The sequence below is a fragment of the Guillardia theta genome (assembly GCF_000315625.1).
Source record: "Guillardia theta CCMP2712 unplaced genomic scaffold GUITHscaffold_7, whole genome shotgun sequence".
NCBI lineage: Eukaryota > Cryptophyceae > Pyrenomonadales > Geminigeraceae > Guillardia > Guillardia theta.
Window position 1 is genome coordinate 426,928 of NW_005434667.1, and position 17,541 is coordinate 444,468.

Sequence of the window (17,541 nt, forward strand, 5' to 3'; positions counted from 1 at the left end):
TCGCTAAGCAACTGCACGTGTGTCGGGGGATACTACGGGTCGATGGGGAACTGCACCATGTGCCCGGACAACTCCATGTCAGCGGGAGGCTCTACGGTGCTGACGGACTGCAAGTGCAACGCTGGTTACGTGTGGGAGAACACGACATCAACGTGCTCGGCATGCAGCAGGGGGACCTACAGGGGCGAGAACGACACCGAGTGTCTGGCATGCGAGGCCGGGAAGTACTCATCGACGGAGGGATCACCGGAGTGTCAGATGTGTCCGGAGCATGCAAGCTCGCTTGCGGGATTGACTGCATATGCGACGCGGGGTACACAGGGCTGAACGGGTCGAACTGCACGGCGTGTCCAGCGGGACAGTACAAGGCGAGCAACGGGTCATCGCAGTGTGCTCCATGCTCCGCAGGTACCTACAATAACGCGACGGGGGCCACCGTCTGCTCGGGCTCGTGTGCTGAGACCTTCACGTCACCGGAGGGGAGCTCATCAGAAGAAGCCTGCGGCTGCGTACCCGGGCTGAGTCCGGTCAACGGAACGTGCACGTCATGCGAGGCGGGCAAGTACAAGGACGAGCTAGGGACGGCCACGTGTACTGCCTGTCCTGTCAACTCCACATCGGAGGTAGGGAGCACGTCGCTAAGCAACTGCACGTGTGTCGGGGGATACTACGGGTCGATGGGGAACTGCACCATGTGCCCGGACAACTCCATGTCAGCGGGAGGCTCTACGGTGCTGACGGACTGCAAGTGCAACGCTGGTTACGTGTGGGAGAACACGACATCAACGTGCTCGGCATGCAGCAGGGGGACCTACAGGGGCGAGAACGACACCGAGTGTCTGGCATGCGAGGCCGGGAAGTACTCATCGACGGAGGGATCACCGGAGTGTCAGATGTGTCCGGAGCATGCAAGCTCGCTTGCGGGAAGCATGGAGCTTACAGACTGCATATGCGACGCGGGGTACACAGGGCTGAACGGGTCGAACTGCACGGCGTGTCCAGCGGGACAGTACAAGGCGAGCAACGGGTCATCGCAGTGTGCTCCATGCTCCGCAGGTACCTACAATAACGCGACGGGGGCCACCGTCTGCTCGGGCTCGTGTGCTGAGACCTTCACGTCACCGGAGGGGAGCTCATCAGAAGAAGCCTGCGGCTGCGTACCCGGGCTGAGTCCAGTCAACGGAACGTGCACGTCATGCGAGGCGGGCAAGTACAAGGACGAGCTAGGGACGGCCACGTGTACTGCCTGTCCTGTCAACTCCACATCGGAGGTAGGGAGCACGTCGCTAAGCAACTGCACGTGTGTCGGGGGATACTACGGGTCGATGGGGAACTGCACCATGTGCCCGGACAACTCCATGTCAGCGGGAGGCTCGACAGTGCTGACGGACTGCAAGTGCAATGCTGGTTACGTGTGGGAGAACACGACATCAACGTGCTCGGCATGCAGCAGGGGGACCTACAGGGGCGAGAACGACACCGAGTGTCTGGCATGCGAGGCCGGGAAGTACTCATCGACGGAGGGATCACCGGAGTGTCAGATGTGTCCGGAGCATGCAAGCTCGCTTGCGGGAAGCATGGAGCTTACAGACTGCATATGCGACGCGGGGTACACAGGGCTGAACGGGTCGAACTGCACGGCGTGTCCAGCGGGACAATACAAGGCGAGCAACGGATCGGCAAACTGCTCGCTGTGCCCGGCGGACACGTTTGCAGATTCCGTAGCTACATCTCAATGTAAGTCGTGCCCGTGGAATGCAACTTCTTATCCCGGCAGCGTCAGCTCTCTGGATTGTCGTTGTAAATTCCCGTATTACGGGACTTTTGAGCTTGGCTGCAGGCTTCTCAACTGTACAGAGTCGAATTTCACTTGTAATGGTTACCAGCAAGAATGCATAGCATATGATTACTGCATATGCAACAAGGGGTTTGATATGAATATGACGACCAAGGAATGCCACAACATCAACGAGTGCGGTAAATCTATTCCTTTTTTATATGATTGATGAGAGATTGACTTTCTTTCTTTTCTCAGTTCTAGAAGAATATCAAACCTGTGATTTGAATGCTTATTGTATGGACACTGAAGGTTCATTTCAATGCGAATGTCTTCCTGGTTATGTGGGGAATGGGACCCATTGCATTGAAGAATGTAACACTGGGAGTATTCAATGTGCTGAAAACGGGCAGTGCATATTTGATATATTCAGCATGGAAAATTACTGCATCTGTAACGAGGGCTACGAAGGAGATGCTTCGGTCTCTTGCATAAACATAAATGAATGCCTCAACAATCAAACATGTCCGGTCAATACAAACTGCACAGACACGGACGGCAGCTTTCTCTGTTTATGTAAGGAAGGATTCGACCTGATCAATGATGTTTGCACTGATATCAACGAATGCATTGACTATACAGACTGTCCATTGAATTCTAATTGTACGAATACTATTGGATCGTTTGAGTGTATTTGCAATGCTGGTTATTTTCATTCTCCAGATCAGTCGTCGTACTGTTCGGACATCAACGAGTGTCTAGAAGGGTATGACACCTGTGCGATCAATTCTTCGACTTGTACCAACGTGATTGGCTCCTTTGAATGCACATGTAATCCTGGTTACTCGGGTGACGGAATCACGTGCGTCGACATCGACGAATGCAACGCTACGGACACCAACAACTGTGACATTCACTCTGTGTGCAGCAACACCATAGGTTCCTTTCTTTGCGACTGTACCGAAGGATACACAGGGACCGGAACTCTTTGCCAACTGTGTGAGGCAGGCAAGTACAAGGACCTGGTGGGGCCTGCAGCATGCACACCGTGCTTGAACCACTCTTACAGCCCTGTGGGCAGTCGGAACAGTTCAAGTTGCTTGTGCGTCGAAGGGTTCTACAGAGATCCACTGGGCAACTGCTCGTCGTGTCCAGCTGACACGTTCAAAGAACAGATCGGAGACGAATCCTGCACCCCCTGCCCGTTGTACATGGTCGGGCCTGTTGGAAGCAGCAACTCATCTTTGTGCCAGTGCCAAGAGGGATACACCTTGAAGAATCTCTCAGACACTTCAACATGTGTGGCATGCGATCCAGGAACCTACAAGGACCAAGTTGGTCCTGAGGGATGCTCCGCCTGCCCTCCACATACAGTATCAGCTGTCGGAAGCGCCAGCAAATCTGAATGCATCTGTGTTCCGGGCTACACTGGTGCAGGAGGAGTTTGTGTGGCGTGTGAGAGTGGCAAGTACAAGGATGTCAACGGAAGCTCGGAATGCAAGTTCTGTCCGTCCAAGGCTTCTTCGGAACCGGGCAGCAGCAGCTCAACAGACTGCCGTTGTGACTACGGTTCGTACGGTGATGGCTGCCTGCCATGCCCTGTCGGCAAGTACAAGGACAACATCGGGTCCGAGGCCTGCCAGCAGTGCCCCCCCAACTCTACTTCGAGCACAGGCGCTCGCCACATCGAAGAATGTGCATGTAATGCCGGCTTCTTCGGGGTAAACGGCGGAGTCTGCGTGCAGTGTGAAAGTGGCAAGTACAAGTCCGTGTATGGCTCCGAAGACTGCGACGTCTGTATCCCCAACTCGTACTCAGCTGTCGGGAGCATCTTGCCGTCAGACTGTGTCTGCAACGTTGGTTACCAGGGGAGTGGCGACACCTCCTGCACGGACTTCAACGAGTGTCAGGTTGGCACCGACGATTGCGATCACACCCGAGCTGTGTGCATCAACACTGTAGGAAGCTTCCAATGCTCTTGCGTTCAAGGATTCACAGGCAATGGGACGACCTGCCTTCCTGAAAACATTATCAAGTCCTTTTCCTTCTTGATGTCTTTTCCAAGTTCGTACTTGCTCAACACCAGCTCTCTTTTCCTAGCGATTTCTGGTGCTTTGAATGTCGAATTTCCTTTGAATTTGACCGTGAGTCTGGTGAGCTCGGGTGGAAACTATTTGAACCATTCGAATCATTCCAATCTTGAGATTTGGCGAGTCATCTTTGCAATGAGAGTGACCAGCATCGACCAGTTCGACACGTACAATGAAACTTTGGTGGTTCAAACTCTTCTCAAGGCAGGGTTTGCGTTGCCTTACAACTTTACCGACACTGTCGTGGTGTCAGAGTGTGGAAATGGACGGATAGAGGGATACGAGATGTGCGACGATGGGAATTCAGTTGAAGGCGATGGCTGTGACGCCATATGCCGAATTGAGTCAGGTTGGACCTGCAAAATTCAGCAGATTCCTGCTTCTCCTGACAACTCAACCACAAGTGCTTGTACTGACATCAACGAGTGTTTGCATCCAAGTGTAGTTTGCAGTCCTTATGCCAGGTGTTACAACAAGCCTGGAAGTTTCGACTGCGTCTGCTTGCGAGGCTTCTTTGGAAATGGAAAAGAATGTACGGATGACTTCCAAGACAACACTCTTTTGCAGGAGAACACCATTTTCTCCTCTCTTCCTGTCAGCGTGATATCTAACGTAACCATCAAGGATTTCGGAGCTTCGATTGCGCTGGAGAAGAATATGCTGCTTGTGGGCTCGGATGGGTTAGGAGCCTTGTTGTACGAGAGAGAGTTGGAGGGGAAATGGGACAGTAATCTCAAGTTTCACTTCAGAGCGTCTCAACATCTGACAGGTTTTGGCATCTCGTGCTGCATGTACTCCAATGACATTGGGGATGTCACGAAGCCCAGCAGGAGTCAAGCTGTGATTGGGTCCAAGCAGAACCAAGTTTACATCTTTGAACGAGAGAACCAGGGTACATGGGCCCTTGCAGCCGTGTTGAAGCATGAGAGTCTCTTCTTCGGCTCTTCTGTCGCAACCTACAAGGACGATGTCTTGGTGGGAGCTTACGGCGATCAACAGGCCTTCGCGTTCCGACGAGATGCTGTTACGGGTTGGTCCTCCAGTCCTAGTCGAGTGTTTCTCCCAGACTCCAACTTGGGCTTGTTTGGCAGCGCAGTTGCAATCAGAAACTCAGTGGCAGTGATCGCTTCCTTGTACAGCGAGAGAGTATACGTGTTCTTCCGTGACTTGAACGGGCAGTGGTTGGACGCTCCTCAGATCTTATCGTACGCAGGGTCAGACTCGTTTGCCTCGAGCTTTGGGGCTTCGATCTCGATGTCGGACAGGTTCATCTTCATCGGAGACCCGCAGAAGCGTCAGGTCCACATCTACATCAAAGACACCAACACCAGTTACAACTTCCTTCGGATCATCAGCTCGGAGTCTCGCAACTTTGGAAGCTGCGTGGCGAACACAGATCTTTACGCTGTCGTGGGTGCGATGAACATGAACAAAGCATTCATCCTCAAGGTCTCGACCAACGACACTTGGAACTTCTCGAACGCGCACATTCTTGGCGAGGGCCAGAGGCCAGCGGAAGACCTTGGGTCCGCATGCTCCATCACGAACCAAGATGTCGCTCTGCCCTCCATGATGGTCAGGTCGGTGTATCTTCACGCCTCTTTCTGTGCCTACGGCTTCTACGGCTGGTCCTCGGACAACTGCACCTTGTGTCCTGCAAACACAATTGCCAAGAATCTCAGCAGGACAATCGAAGATTGCGTGTGCGCTCCTGGCTACTACGGTCCAGATGGAAACAGCTGTGAGCTTTGCCCGGCCAATCATTTCTGCACAGGTGGATTAGAGAAGGTGTCGTGTCTAAACTATTCCTCGAGCCGTCCAGGAAGCATGTCATCAGCTGATTGTGTGTTCAATCGCTTTTTGACTAAAAACATCAGCCAATCTACGACAAAAGCGAATCGATCGAACATCTTGACCATGATTCTCGAGCCGAACATCAATGTCTTTGTGAGTGATCATCTGAACATCACAGTCAGCGGTTTGCTCTGTGGTGGATCTGATTGTGCACCATGTCCCGATGGTTTCAACCTCACAGTCTCATCCTCCACAGGTAGCGTGAGCAACGTCACTATAGAGAGCAGCTCCAGCGGTCGTCTCGTCATCTCGCATACGGCTGACATGCTTGTCGGAGCCTTATACCGCTACAGCTGGTGCTTCCTCAATCCTCCCCAGGGTCAGGAATCACCAAATATCTTCATCGAGGCCTCCGCCTCCTCCCAGGCAGGCATAAGCTTCCATCCTGCCCTCATGCTCAAGGCGCCTGGTCGTTCTGCTCCCCTCGCTATCGATGGTCTCTCGCTGCTGCATGCGACGCAGAGCGATCCGAGTCAGGTGAGAGAAAGAGCTTGACATGATCGTCGCAGGTACTGACGTGTGTGTTGGCAGCTTTCCTGGAACAACATTTCTATCTCGCTTCAATCATTTACCACTATCAACTCTCAGTCTTACATTCTTATCTATCCCCTTGAGGGAATTGAGATTTTTCCATCGTTCAATGTCACCAACACAGACAATTCAGATACTTTCTCCAAAGATGCGATCTACAATGAGACAGACAAATCTTTACGTGTTTCTCTGTTGAAAAGCATGCAACCGTCCAACATTTATTCTTTCTCCATTGCTGTCATGAATGGCAAAGCAGCGCAGGAGGCATATCCTCTCACATTTCAAATCTACGATACAAACGACGAGCTGATAGTGCACAAGGTTCAAGACAGCTCCTTGCTCGACTTCACGTCACCATTCACCATCGCTGGCTTCACATCCGCGGACATCTTTCAGAGTACAGCCTCTCCTTCAACGATCAACATCATCACTGTGATGCTGACAAGCTCCTTCACGCTCCTCCCTACGTCTCCCCGTGGAATGTCTTGTATAATTCAGGGGTTGACAGGATCGTTGACTCCGGATCAACAGATTGTAGTCAACCATACAGCATACAATGTTTCCACGCACCTTCTTGCTTCTTGGGTTCAAAGCACAGGGTCTCTTCAGCTTGACATGGAGTTCGGCTTCACTGCACAAGATCCGTTCAATCTCACCTTCTCTCTTGAAAATCCTTCTACAGCACAAGCAGCTCGAGCGGCTTCTCTCTCCTGCACTGGGATTCTAGTCGCTCCCTTCCTCTTGCAGACTCCTCAGAATCGTTACGGCCCGTTGGCAACTTCGGGCTTTGCGCACTTACGAGCTTCGCAGAGCAACGCTTGTCCTGGAGGGACAAACGAGCTCACCATCGAGTTTTCTCTCTTCGTGTCTCTTCCCTTCCAGACTGACTCGACAAGTTCGCAGCTCATCATCGAAGGTCTCGTCCATGTCGCGTCTCCCCCGGTCGTTACGCTCATGTCAGCCACCAATGCTTCCAACACCGTCTTCCTGGACTCCACGAGTCTGCTCTCTACCAACCCGACTTGGCATGACAACCTGGGGACGCTGAGGCTGCAGCTCGAGCCCACCTCAGTCCTCGAGGCTTCCAAGTACCATCGTCTCACACTTGCCTTCACGAATGGCAACAGCGGGCAGGCAGCAGTCCAAGTCCAAGTCTCGGGGACTGGGAACATGTTCCTGGCCAAGACGGCAGCTGATTTTGTGCGAGGTGAACATGCGCCCTTGCAGATCTACGGGGTGAGCGCTGCAAGCCTCCAGCAGTCGAATGCAAATATGGATGACTCCAACGTCATCGTCCTGACTCTTGAAAGCTGGCTTCCGCTGCTCAACGGAACAAGAATATCCGTTGACGGGCTGCCGGCTAACCTTTCTTCTGATGGAAATCTGGAAGTTCAAGTTTCACTGTATCAACAAGTCTCGACGATATCCGCCGCCTGGTCGGCTGCGTTGTTGGTACTGACCGTTCCATTCAATGCGCAAGATGAGACCCTGCAGATCTTCGTATACACTATGCGCTTCACAATCAAGAACCCTTCCTACGGTCAAGATTCTCCTTCCTCGGTCTCGATTCAATTTGGTCAGGAAAACTGCCCGTCGTTTAACTTCAGCAAGGAAGTCACCCTGGCGAAGAAGAACTATGCTCCGTTCCTCGTTGCCGACATCCTGGAAGGATCCATCCGCCAGTCGACTGCCTCGATCAGCTCCAACAACTTTGTCACCCTCAACTTCACGTCGCGCGGAAACCTTGAACCCGGCCTGATCCTCAACCTCAAAGGCATCGAGTGCTGTCGCTGCGGAACCCGAAAGCCTCTGACGTGCAAATTTCAGATCAAGGAAGTGAGCTCCGATCAGTTTCACTGGCGGGGAGAAGAAAGCTCTGCTCCTGTGACATTCATCGCGTCAGGAAACACCAACTCGACCTACTTCACTTCCGTCATCCAGCTACAACTGCTGGTGCCAGTTCAAGCGAGACAAGCTCTCGTCATCGTCCTCATGACTCAAAACCATGATTGCGGCCAGCTGAGCTCGACAGCGATCTCGCTGTCTGTCGCGCCAGGGCCGGGTATGCAGCCCCCCTACGGACTGACGATCAGCGACTTTCCCTTGACTTTAGGACGAGACGCCTTCGCGCCTCTCCTGATCAACTTCTTCAACTCTACCTACATGTACCAGGACACCGCCATGGCTGATGCTAACAACACCATCTACGTGTCGTTCAGCACTGCAGCCCCGCTGCAACCCGGGGCTAAGATAGTCCTCAAAGGCATGAAGAATCTCCCGGTCAACGTGGTCGTCAAGAACTCAGTTGATGGAGTAATCTCAAACCAATCTCAGTACGAAGGAGAGGCAATCTTTCAGACAGACACTGAGTTCGAGCTTGATGGCAACATTCTCACTGTTTTCATCTCAAGCAATAGCAGCGGAACATTGGCAGGACTGAAGTACACTTTTGCGATCTCTTTCCGAAATCCATCAGCGTATCAGGGCAATCCTTACATCACCATACAGGCCGTTGACCCTTACGCTACTACGTACCCGGACGAGGCCAACATTGGAAGCTACCTGAACGCTCCTCTTCTCATCGTTGACTTTGTCCAGAAAGAGATCAGGCAGAGCACAGCAGAAGCAGGGGGATTGAACACTTTCACAGTCACCCTGTCAGTGAGCACGGACATCTTCGCGCTTCCGGTAGTCACCATCACAATTGGTGGCCTCCTGCCCACTCAGACGCCGTCGGGCAGCGACACGTCAGTCTCCAGCAGCGACCTGGTGTTGGGGAACTCGACGTGGCTTGAGACAGGGTTGCTAACCATCGAAGTGAAGCAAACGATGATGGCGGAAGTGAAGTACTCGCTCTCTTTCACACTTCGAAACCCTTGGAAGGCTCAGCCTCCCGTCCAGCCTTTCATCTCAGCAAACGGCAGTGACATCCACGAATCAATGATGGACTACTCTCTTTCCACCGCCCCATTGAAGATTCACGTCAACCTCACTGAAAAGCTTATCAGTCAGTCAACAGTCTCTGCTGGATCTGACAACGTCATCACAGTCTCCTTGAAGTCCGCCTATGGATTTTTTACTGGACACTCAATGACATTGGCAGGCCTCATGAAGAGCCTAACGCCCACAGGATCTCTGTTTGTGCAGACCAAGGTCGTAGATGCAGATCAGGCGGTCGTTAGCACGAAGAACATATCAGCGAAGTGGTTTCAGCACAATGGCACCTTGATGTTCGCCGACTTCAGGAGGGACGTTGATGTCTCGAACGCGTATGTGATTCAGTTCACCTTGAGAAACCCTCTCTATCCTCAGACCTCACCGGCAGTCAGCCTCTTCATGTCTGAGATCCTCGAAGAGTGGACGAACCTGACCGCTGGCGATGGTGTTCAGGCACCGCTCCTGGTAGCTGGGTTCCTGCAGGGCAAGATATCGCAGACTTCAGCTGACCAAGGGATGGTCAACAGCATTCTGATTCGTTTTAGTCTGCGAGCTTCCCTCCCAGAGGGAGCTCTGGTCGTGGTGGGCGGGTTGGAGGAGGTGGACAGTGAGGTCAGAGATGTGCAGATCAAGGTCTTTCGAGAGAGTGGGAATACCACCGAGGACCTGCAGAGCTTCCTTCCCGCCGCTGCTTGGAATGGAACGAGCGGAACTCTGTCAATCACAGTAGGGCAGGGGCAGTCTGCGCTGTCCGAGACGGAGTACCTCATTGTATGGAACGTCACAAATCCGAACGTGAGCAGGAGCTCTCCTTCTTCCATATACCTCGTTGGAGGCGGAGCTGCTTACATGTCTCCTTTCAACATGACGAGGGATGTCTTTCTGCGTCAACCCTTCCTCGTCACTGGGCTGATCTCGGCCTCCATGGAGCAGAACGAGACCTCCATTGGTCGGGCAAACCTGGTTACCCTCAAGTTTGCGACCACCACCCTCCTCCCCCCCTACACAGTGATCTCGATATTGAGCAATCCCTTCCTCGGCTCTCTCGACGTCCTGCAGACGTTGCTACCCAGCGGATTCTCGAGGCATCTGACGGACGGTCTTGTCTTTTTCGTCGATCAGAACACAGTAGCAGGGAAGGAGTATCAGATCGGCGTTGTCATCAGAAACAGAGTCCACATGCAAGAGTCTCCAGAGCTGCATCTGCAGATGACTGGAGGAATCATTATTGTACCCTTCACCATCTCCAAGGCCGGAGGGAATGCAGCTCCCTTCCTCATTGCAGGGTTGCTCCTGAAAAACATTTCGCAGTCGAACTTTGATCAGGATCTTGACAACACTATAACGGTTAACGTCTCCTCGAACGTAGACCTCAAGGCGCATGTATGCCAACTCGTACTGGTTGGCCTCAAGGGTTCGCAGACCCCAACTTCTTCTGTCTTGCCGGTTTTGCAGGCGCAAGGTGTTCAGAATGTATCGCAGTGGACTGTGCAGACGGGGAGTTGAAGGTGAAAGTCGACAGGGTTGTTTCCGCCGGAGATTTTCTAAGTTTTCGTTTTGTTCTCAAGAATCCCAAGTACCTGCAATCGTCCCCTCCAGTGGATATTTACGTCGAAGGAGAAGTTCTGACAGAATCCTATGGAATGGACAAGCCGTCGGCTGTTCGTTATCAACCACTGTTTGTGATAGGTCTGACAGAAGCGAGAGTGAAGCAAGAAACTCCTTCAGCTGGCGTGATAAACACCATCACCGTCGATCTCGTCTTCTCAGGATCAGGTCAAGTTGACATGCTTATTTACGTTCAAGGTCTGCAAGGTATCCACAACGAGAGTAACAGCAACGTGTCAGTGACGTTTAACGCGACCGATGCGATTGTCAGTGCGGGAGAGTACACTCACAGCAACTACAGCCTCTCTGTCAGACTTCAATTCTACATCATACAAGACACCTTGTTCCGCATGCAGTTCCCTGTGCAGAACCCCCTCGAAGGGCAGGAGTCCAAACAGCTTCAGCTTCAGACGTTGTACCCCAAGATCCTCCCCCTTCAGCTCTCGGCTCCCATTGGAAACGATTCACCGCTCCTCATCGCAAAGTTCCTGTCAGCTAGCATCGGGCAGAGCAATCCCTCCATCAGCGAGGAGAACGTTCTCACAGTGACCATACAGGCGAACGCGCTGCTAACTCCAGGAACGATCCTCGTCCTCAGTGGGCTAGTCAAGACGGCTTCCAACTCCTCGCGCAACTTCAAGGTCTTTGATGCCGCTGGATTCTTGAACCCTCTTGGGACGTGGGAGAGAGACAGCGGGACCCTGAAAGCTCTGATCCTTCCAGCAGCAGGTCAAGGCCTCCCAAGAGGACAACAGCTCGTCTTCAACTTCACCGTGATCAACACGCACACGGATCAGAGCTCTCCAAACGTCTCCATCAGCAGCATCCTGTACGAAGACTCTTTCAACGACCTCCACAACCATAGCATCGAGTCGCAGGCGGGAGTGGCGATGAGTGAGACTCTTGTCAAGAACGCGCCTCTCAGCTTGTCCCCGCTCTACATCGGCAGCCTCAAGGTGTACAACCTGACTCAGAGCTCGCCCGAGGCTGGGGCCTTCAACGACATGAGCATCTTCTTCAGCTCCAACATCGCGCTGACCAAGGCGAGGACTTGCAAGCTCACCCTCGTTGGCCTCTCGGGGTCCGCGACCCCGAGCGGCGCCATCTCAATCCGCGTCAACGCCCTATATCCCGGGAACAGGAGGACTACCGATCAAGTCTCAGAGCTCGGACAAGTTGCCGTGTGGGATGCTGCCAACGGGACTTTGACCTTGACCGTGGACACTCAGACGATTATTGGCGCCGTCTACCAGGTTACCTTCCGCCTGCTGAACTCGCTCGCTCCTCAGCTTCCACCAGAAGTCTCGCTAGTCTCTAGCGGCATCGCCATGCCTGTCGTCAAGATCCCTCAGGCTGGTCGAGCTCAGTCCGCCCTCGTGATCGCAGGCTTCTTCCACAAGCACATCCAGCAGAGCACTCCATCACAAGCCGCAAACAACTCCCTGACAGTCTCGTTCACGTCCTCTTGTTTCCTTCCCAAGGGAAGCTACCTCACTCTCTCCGGCCTCACTGGAAGCGCCACATCGTCACCCAGCCTCGAGATCTCCTCCTCAAACCTTACCATCTTCGAGAAAGTTGCGAGCTGGACTCGTAGCACAGGCACGCTGATCTTGAGGCTGGGGAACGACACGGAGCCCCAGCTCGTCTACCAGTTCTCCTTCGTTCTTGTGAACCCGAGCAGGGGGCAGCCTTCGCGTCCTATCTATCTGTCAGTAGGAGGCCCCGTCATCGTGCACCCGACCTTGCTGGATGCTGCGACAGGCAACAGCGCTCCCCTTGTGGTAGCCCAGTTCGTTTCCTCCTTCACCTCGAACGCTTCCATCGGACAGTCGACCCCTTATCCCGGAGAGCTTAACCTGATCACGGCAACTCTCTCCACTTCCCTCTCGCTCTCTGCTGGGTGCCGAGTCACCATCACTGGGCTGACGGGAAGCGCGACAGACGACAGCAACCTGACGGTAGCCTTCTCTAACAACGAAGAGCAGGTGGTCCGCTGGCGGAGAGCGGATGGATCTCTCTCCTTCGAGCTGTCACAGGCGCTCGCTGACCTGGTCAACTTCACCTTCTCCTTCGTCATTACCAACGGGCAGAAACGACAAGAAGCGCCGAATGTGTTCGCCGAGATCAGCGGCCCTGTCGTGGTCTTGCAGACAGCGATCGGGAAGGCTGAGGGCAACCGTGCTCCTCTTCTCATCGCCGGGTTTGTGAGCAGCCGAGTGTCCAGCCGATCGTTCGTGCAGGACGAGCTGAACTCGATCACTCTCACCTTCTCGTTGAACGTCGACGTGAGCGTGACAGACAGCATTGCTGACGGGAGCAGAGAGCTTCTTGCGCTCCTTCTGTACGTCGAAGGCCTTGAAGACATGTGAGTAAAGCAAGAGACATCTTCCCTTGGTTGAAACTAGAATATGATGACTCTTCCTCCTTCTTCTGTGATACATCTGCAAAGCTCTGATCCTTGATACACAGGTTGAGTCTCGGAAATTTTGTGATCCTGAACAAGACTCAGGGGGATCTGAGGTACACGGTATTCAACGAGGCAGGCCTCCTGTCGTTTAGGCTGGACAAGCCCTCGATGATAGCAGCTGGGAGCCAGTACAACGTCTCAGCTGAGTTCCGCAACCCGAGTCGTCCGATCCAGCCCTCGAACCTCACGGTCTCCGCTGGCATATGTAGCTCGATGACCAGCAACTGCTCGGTGGAGCACGTGCTGTCAAGAGTCAAGTTTCGCATCGCGCCTGCCTCACCTGGACCGATCTTTGTGGCAGGATTTCTGCATGGCAACATCAGCCAGTCGTCCTTCTTTCCCAGCTCCATCAACGTCTCTGTCGCCAACACCCTGACTGTATGGCTCTCATGCAACGTCGCCATCCGCCGAGGGTTCAGACTGACTGTCTCTGGTCTGAATCGCACCAGAGGAGTCGATAGGCAGGTGCCGTTGATAGCTCAGGCTCAGGATGGCACAACCCTCAACAACTTCGACAGCCTGGCGAACCTGTCAGTGACCCTCGGTCAACTTGTGCTGACAGCGAAGAACCCGATTGCGGCCCTCTCTTCGATCTACTTGCAGTTCAACGTCACCAACCCAACAACTGGGCAAGAAGCTGTATCAGCCTCCTTATCCTCCAGTGACATTCCTATCCCTCCCACCCTCCTCTCTCCCGCAGGCGGCCTGAGCTCTCCCCTCTTCATCGCAGGATTCCGTCAGGCATCGATCGGGCAGACGACACCTGGAGCCGGCAGTCTCAACTACCTCACCCTCAACATCTCCTTCTACAATCCTATCTTGAAGGGCCTGGTCCTGGTTGTCCGAGGCCTCGACGGAGTCTCGTTACCCTCCAACGTGACGGTCTATGGGGATTTCTCTCCCAACGACGTGGCTGCAGTCTCGTGCGAGGCCTCTTCCTTGTGCGTGACTTTCGCCACAGAGCTCCCGTCCTCCCAGCTGTTCAGGTTCTCATTCGAGGTCACAAATCCCCTTCAAGGTCAGGAGTCTCCGGCCATGCACGTTGAAACCAAGGGCAGTGTGCGCATCTGGCCCTTCGAGCTGGACAAGGAGGATGGGAATCGTGCGCCTCTGCTCGTCGCAGGTTTCACTTTGCTGTCTATCGGACAGTCGAATCCGGGCAATCTGATCGCTAACACTCTGACTGTGACCCTGGCGTCCCGAGTTACGATCGCGCAGGACGATGCGTTGACCATCTCCGGTCTCACAGGGACTGTCACTGAGTCTTCGCTCCTGCAGTTGAGTGGCAACCTGTCAAGTTTCGTGGTTGGGCAGAAAGGGAACTGGAGCGCTGAGGATGGAAAGCTGACGATGTTGTTCGGGGAACCAGTTCCGCCAGAGGTCTACGTCTTCTCCTTTACCCTCAAGAACGGCGAGGTCGCTCAATCCTCCCCTCAAGTATCCATCGAGATCAATGGAGTAACGAGGCACGCTGGAGTACCTATGAACAAGGCTCAGGGCAATGCAGATCCGCTGCTGATTGGAGGAATGAATGTGTCAATGTCGCAGACCGTGTCCTCCCGAGGGAATTTGAATGCGCTAAGAGTCTCGCTCTCTTGCTCGGTGCTGCTTCCAGCCGAATCGGTTCTCATCATCTCGTCTTTCATGTCAGCGAAGCTTGCGGACCCAGCGGGGATCGTCGTCAACCGAACCAGCGTGCTGGCGAGCAGCGGAGGGCTGGTGGATGTGGTTTGGAACGACTCGAGCATCCGCTTCTCCTTCTCTGAGGCTCTGCAAGCAAATGTGCGACAAAACTTCACCTTCCACATCATCAACCCTGAAGCCTCTCAGTCTTCGCCAACTTTCACAGCTCGCATAGAGGGGGACGTCCCTATTGCAAGCTCGGAAGTCGCGAGGGGAACAGGAAGGGAAGCTCCGCTCTTCGTGTCCTCGTATCTCTCCTACGCTACGATGACTCAGAGCTCTCCGTCGGTCAACAGCCTCAACACCCTGACCTTCATGTTCGCGACTCCAGACGGATTTGACGGCAGCAAGGGCATCCGGATCACCTTGTCGGGTCTTGTCAACACGCAGACATCTGACTCCGAACAACTCGAGCTTGTCCCCTCGTGCGGTCTCAACTCCTCGGGGACTTGGATCCAGTCCCTTGGCCAGCTCGTCGTCTCGGTGATCAGCACCATTCCAGCTGACACCAACTGCTCTCTGTCATTCAACGTCACCAACCCAGCGACCGGGCAGAGTTCTCCTCCTCTCTTGTTCTCCGCTCCTCTTGCTGGCATCGCCCCGCAGCAGATCGTTGCTGCGGCAGGAAACGGTGCTCCCCTGCTTGTTGCTCGCTTCACCTCAGTTAGGATGGTCCAGTCCAATGCTTTCCCCGGAGCAAGAAACCAGCTCATCGTGGAGTTCACAGCTAACGTCGATTTCCCCTCCTCCAGCCTCTTCTGGGTTGCTGGGCTGGATGCACAGAAGATCGATTGGACCAAGTCGTTCACCGTCTGCTCCTCCCTCCCTCTCTGCGTGAGCTCTCAGCAGGTTCCCAACTCGTCCTGCCCATTCCTTGAGGTTGCCAACAACTCGACGCCGGGAGGAGGAAGCAGCGGGAGCAACGAGTGCAGCCAAGGGAGTTGCTGTACCATGTCCATCAACGCTTCCTCGTCGACTCTCTGCAAGGATTCTTCTTCCTCCTGTTATTCCTTTCAGGCATCGCCGTGGCATGACTCGACGAGTGCGCCCGACGCATGCGAGAGGTTCTTGTTCAGCGTCTCAGACTTTCTTCCAGCAAACGTAGCACATCAGGTGACGATTGAGTTCTCGAACTCGATGGTCTCCGGCACCAACAGGTTTGCCTTATCGTTGGGAGCAGCAGGATCAATCTGCATCAATGACGGATTGCCAGTGCTTGGGACGGGCAGCGCTCAGCCCTTCTTCATCGCGGGGTGGAACTACAAGTTCATCGAGCAGAGCACAGTCGCGACAGCCGCGTCAAACAAGATCCGTCTTGTCATTCAGATGGGAGCTGATGTGCTGGCTATGGACAACCGATCGATTCTCCTCACAGGCCTGCTGGGAAGTGCCACCCCCACTGGCTCCATCCAGGTGGTCTCGGACAGCGTCTTCGAGGCGAGAGGGATGTGGAACCAGTCCTCCGGATCTCTTCTGCTCAAGTTGTCCAACACCTTGCAGAAGGACGTCAACTACAGCATCTCCTTCGTCGTCCTCAACCCTTCCTACATGCAGGAGTCACCTGGCCCCATCCTCATCCAAGTCGTCACTGGAAGCGGGCAGGTCTTCATCCCGCCGTCCATCATGGACAAAGGGGCTCGCAACCAGGCGCCTCTCAAGGTCGCTGGCTTCACTACCGCAAGCATAACACAGTCCTCCTCCGTTTGCGGGGCGAGCAACCGACTAAGCATCGTCCTCCAGCCCAACGTTGACCTGCAGGATCAAATCTTCGTCTTCTCCCTCTCCGGCTTGCAGAGCATGTGGCCAGGGTACCCCACCAGCATCGCGCTGGAGCAGGTGGAACCTGTCTTCCTCGGCTCGGCTCTCTGGTCCACGGGCGGTCGAGTTCTTCTCATCCTGCAGCAGAGCTTGCTGGCAGAGCAGACGACAAACATCTCCCTGGTGTTGGTCAACCCTTCGACGACGAGGAGCCCGACTCGCATGTCGGTCAAGGTCACGGCGCAGGACGTATCGCGGAACATCTTCGTTCCCTTCATCTCCAGCTTCCCCATCGCCTCTCCGCCGGACGAATGTTCCTCTGCTCCTCTGCACGTCACCCCCAACTTCAACGTCAGCGTCTTTGCTCGTGGCAACGCGTCGGTATCAGTGACTGTCGCCTCCTACCTGCAGGCCTCCCGGTACAGCCTGCTGCGCATACAGGGCCTGCCCGCGATGGACAACGAGACTCTCGCGCAGGGACTGAACGTGTCATGGTCGTCTTGCACCGGGGAGCGCAAGATCGTCAGCTGGGCCTCGTCCGACTTCAGCTGGAGTCAGAACATTCTCGATCTCCCGTCGCTCCTCCTCGAGATTGGCGTCACTTACCTTTTCGAGATACCGACGTTGCCCACCGCTTCGCCGCCTTCCATGCAGAACGTCTCGGTCCAGTCTGTCCCAGCTGGTGTTGATGGGTGTGGCATCGCACTGACCATCTCGCCTTGAATGTGAGGAGGGCAAGGAAGGTTCAGATCAAGTGGCTGACTTCTTTCGCATTTTTGTTGTAAGATAGTGTTAAAGTTCGTGAAACTCGTCCGAGTCCTCACTCGCTCTGCACT

At 54.3% G+C, this 17,541-nt stretch overlaps 1 protein-coding gene across 1 annotated transcript; it reads left to right on the forward strand.

Annotated features, from left to right (window-relative positions):
• Positions 1-57: 57 nt before the first annotated feature.
• On the forward strand, positions 58-6,216 carry GUITHDRAFT_64694 (hypothetical protein; the record flags this gene model as incomplete). Its single annotated transcript, XM_005839811.1, has 4 exons — positions 58-152; positions 524-1,414; positions 3,315-3,548; positions 5,844-6,216. 4 exons carry the CDS (start codon positions 58-60, stop codon positions 6,214-6,216), a joined length of 1,593 nt encoding a protein of 530 aa, XP_005839868.1.
• Positions 6,217-17,541: the final 11,325 nt, after the last annotated feature.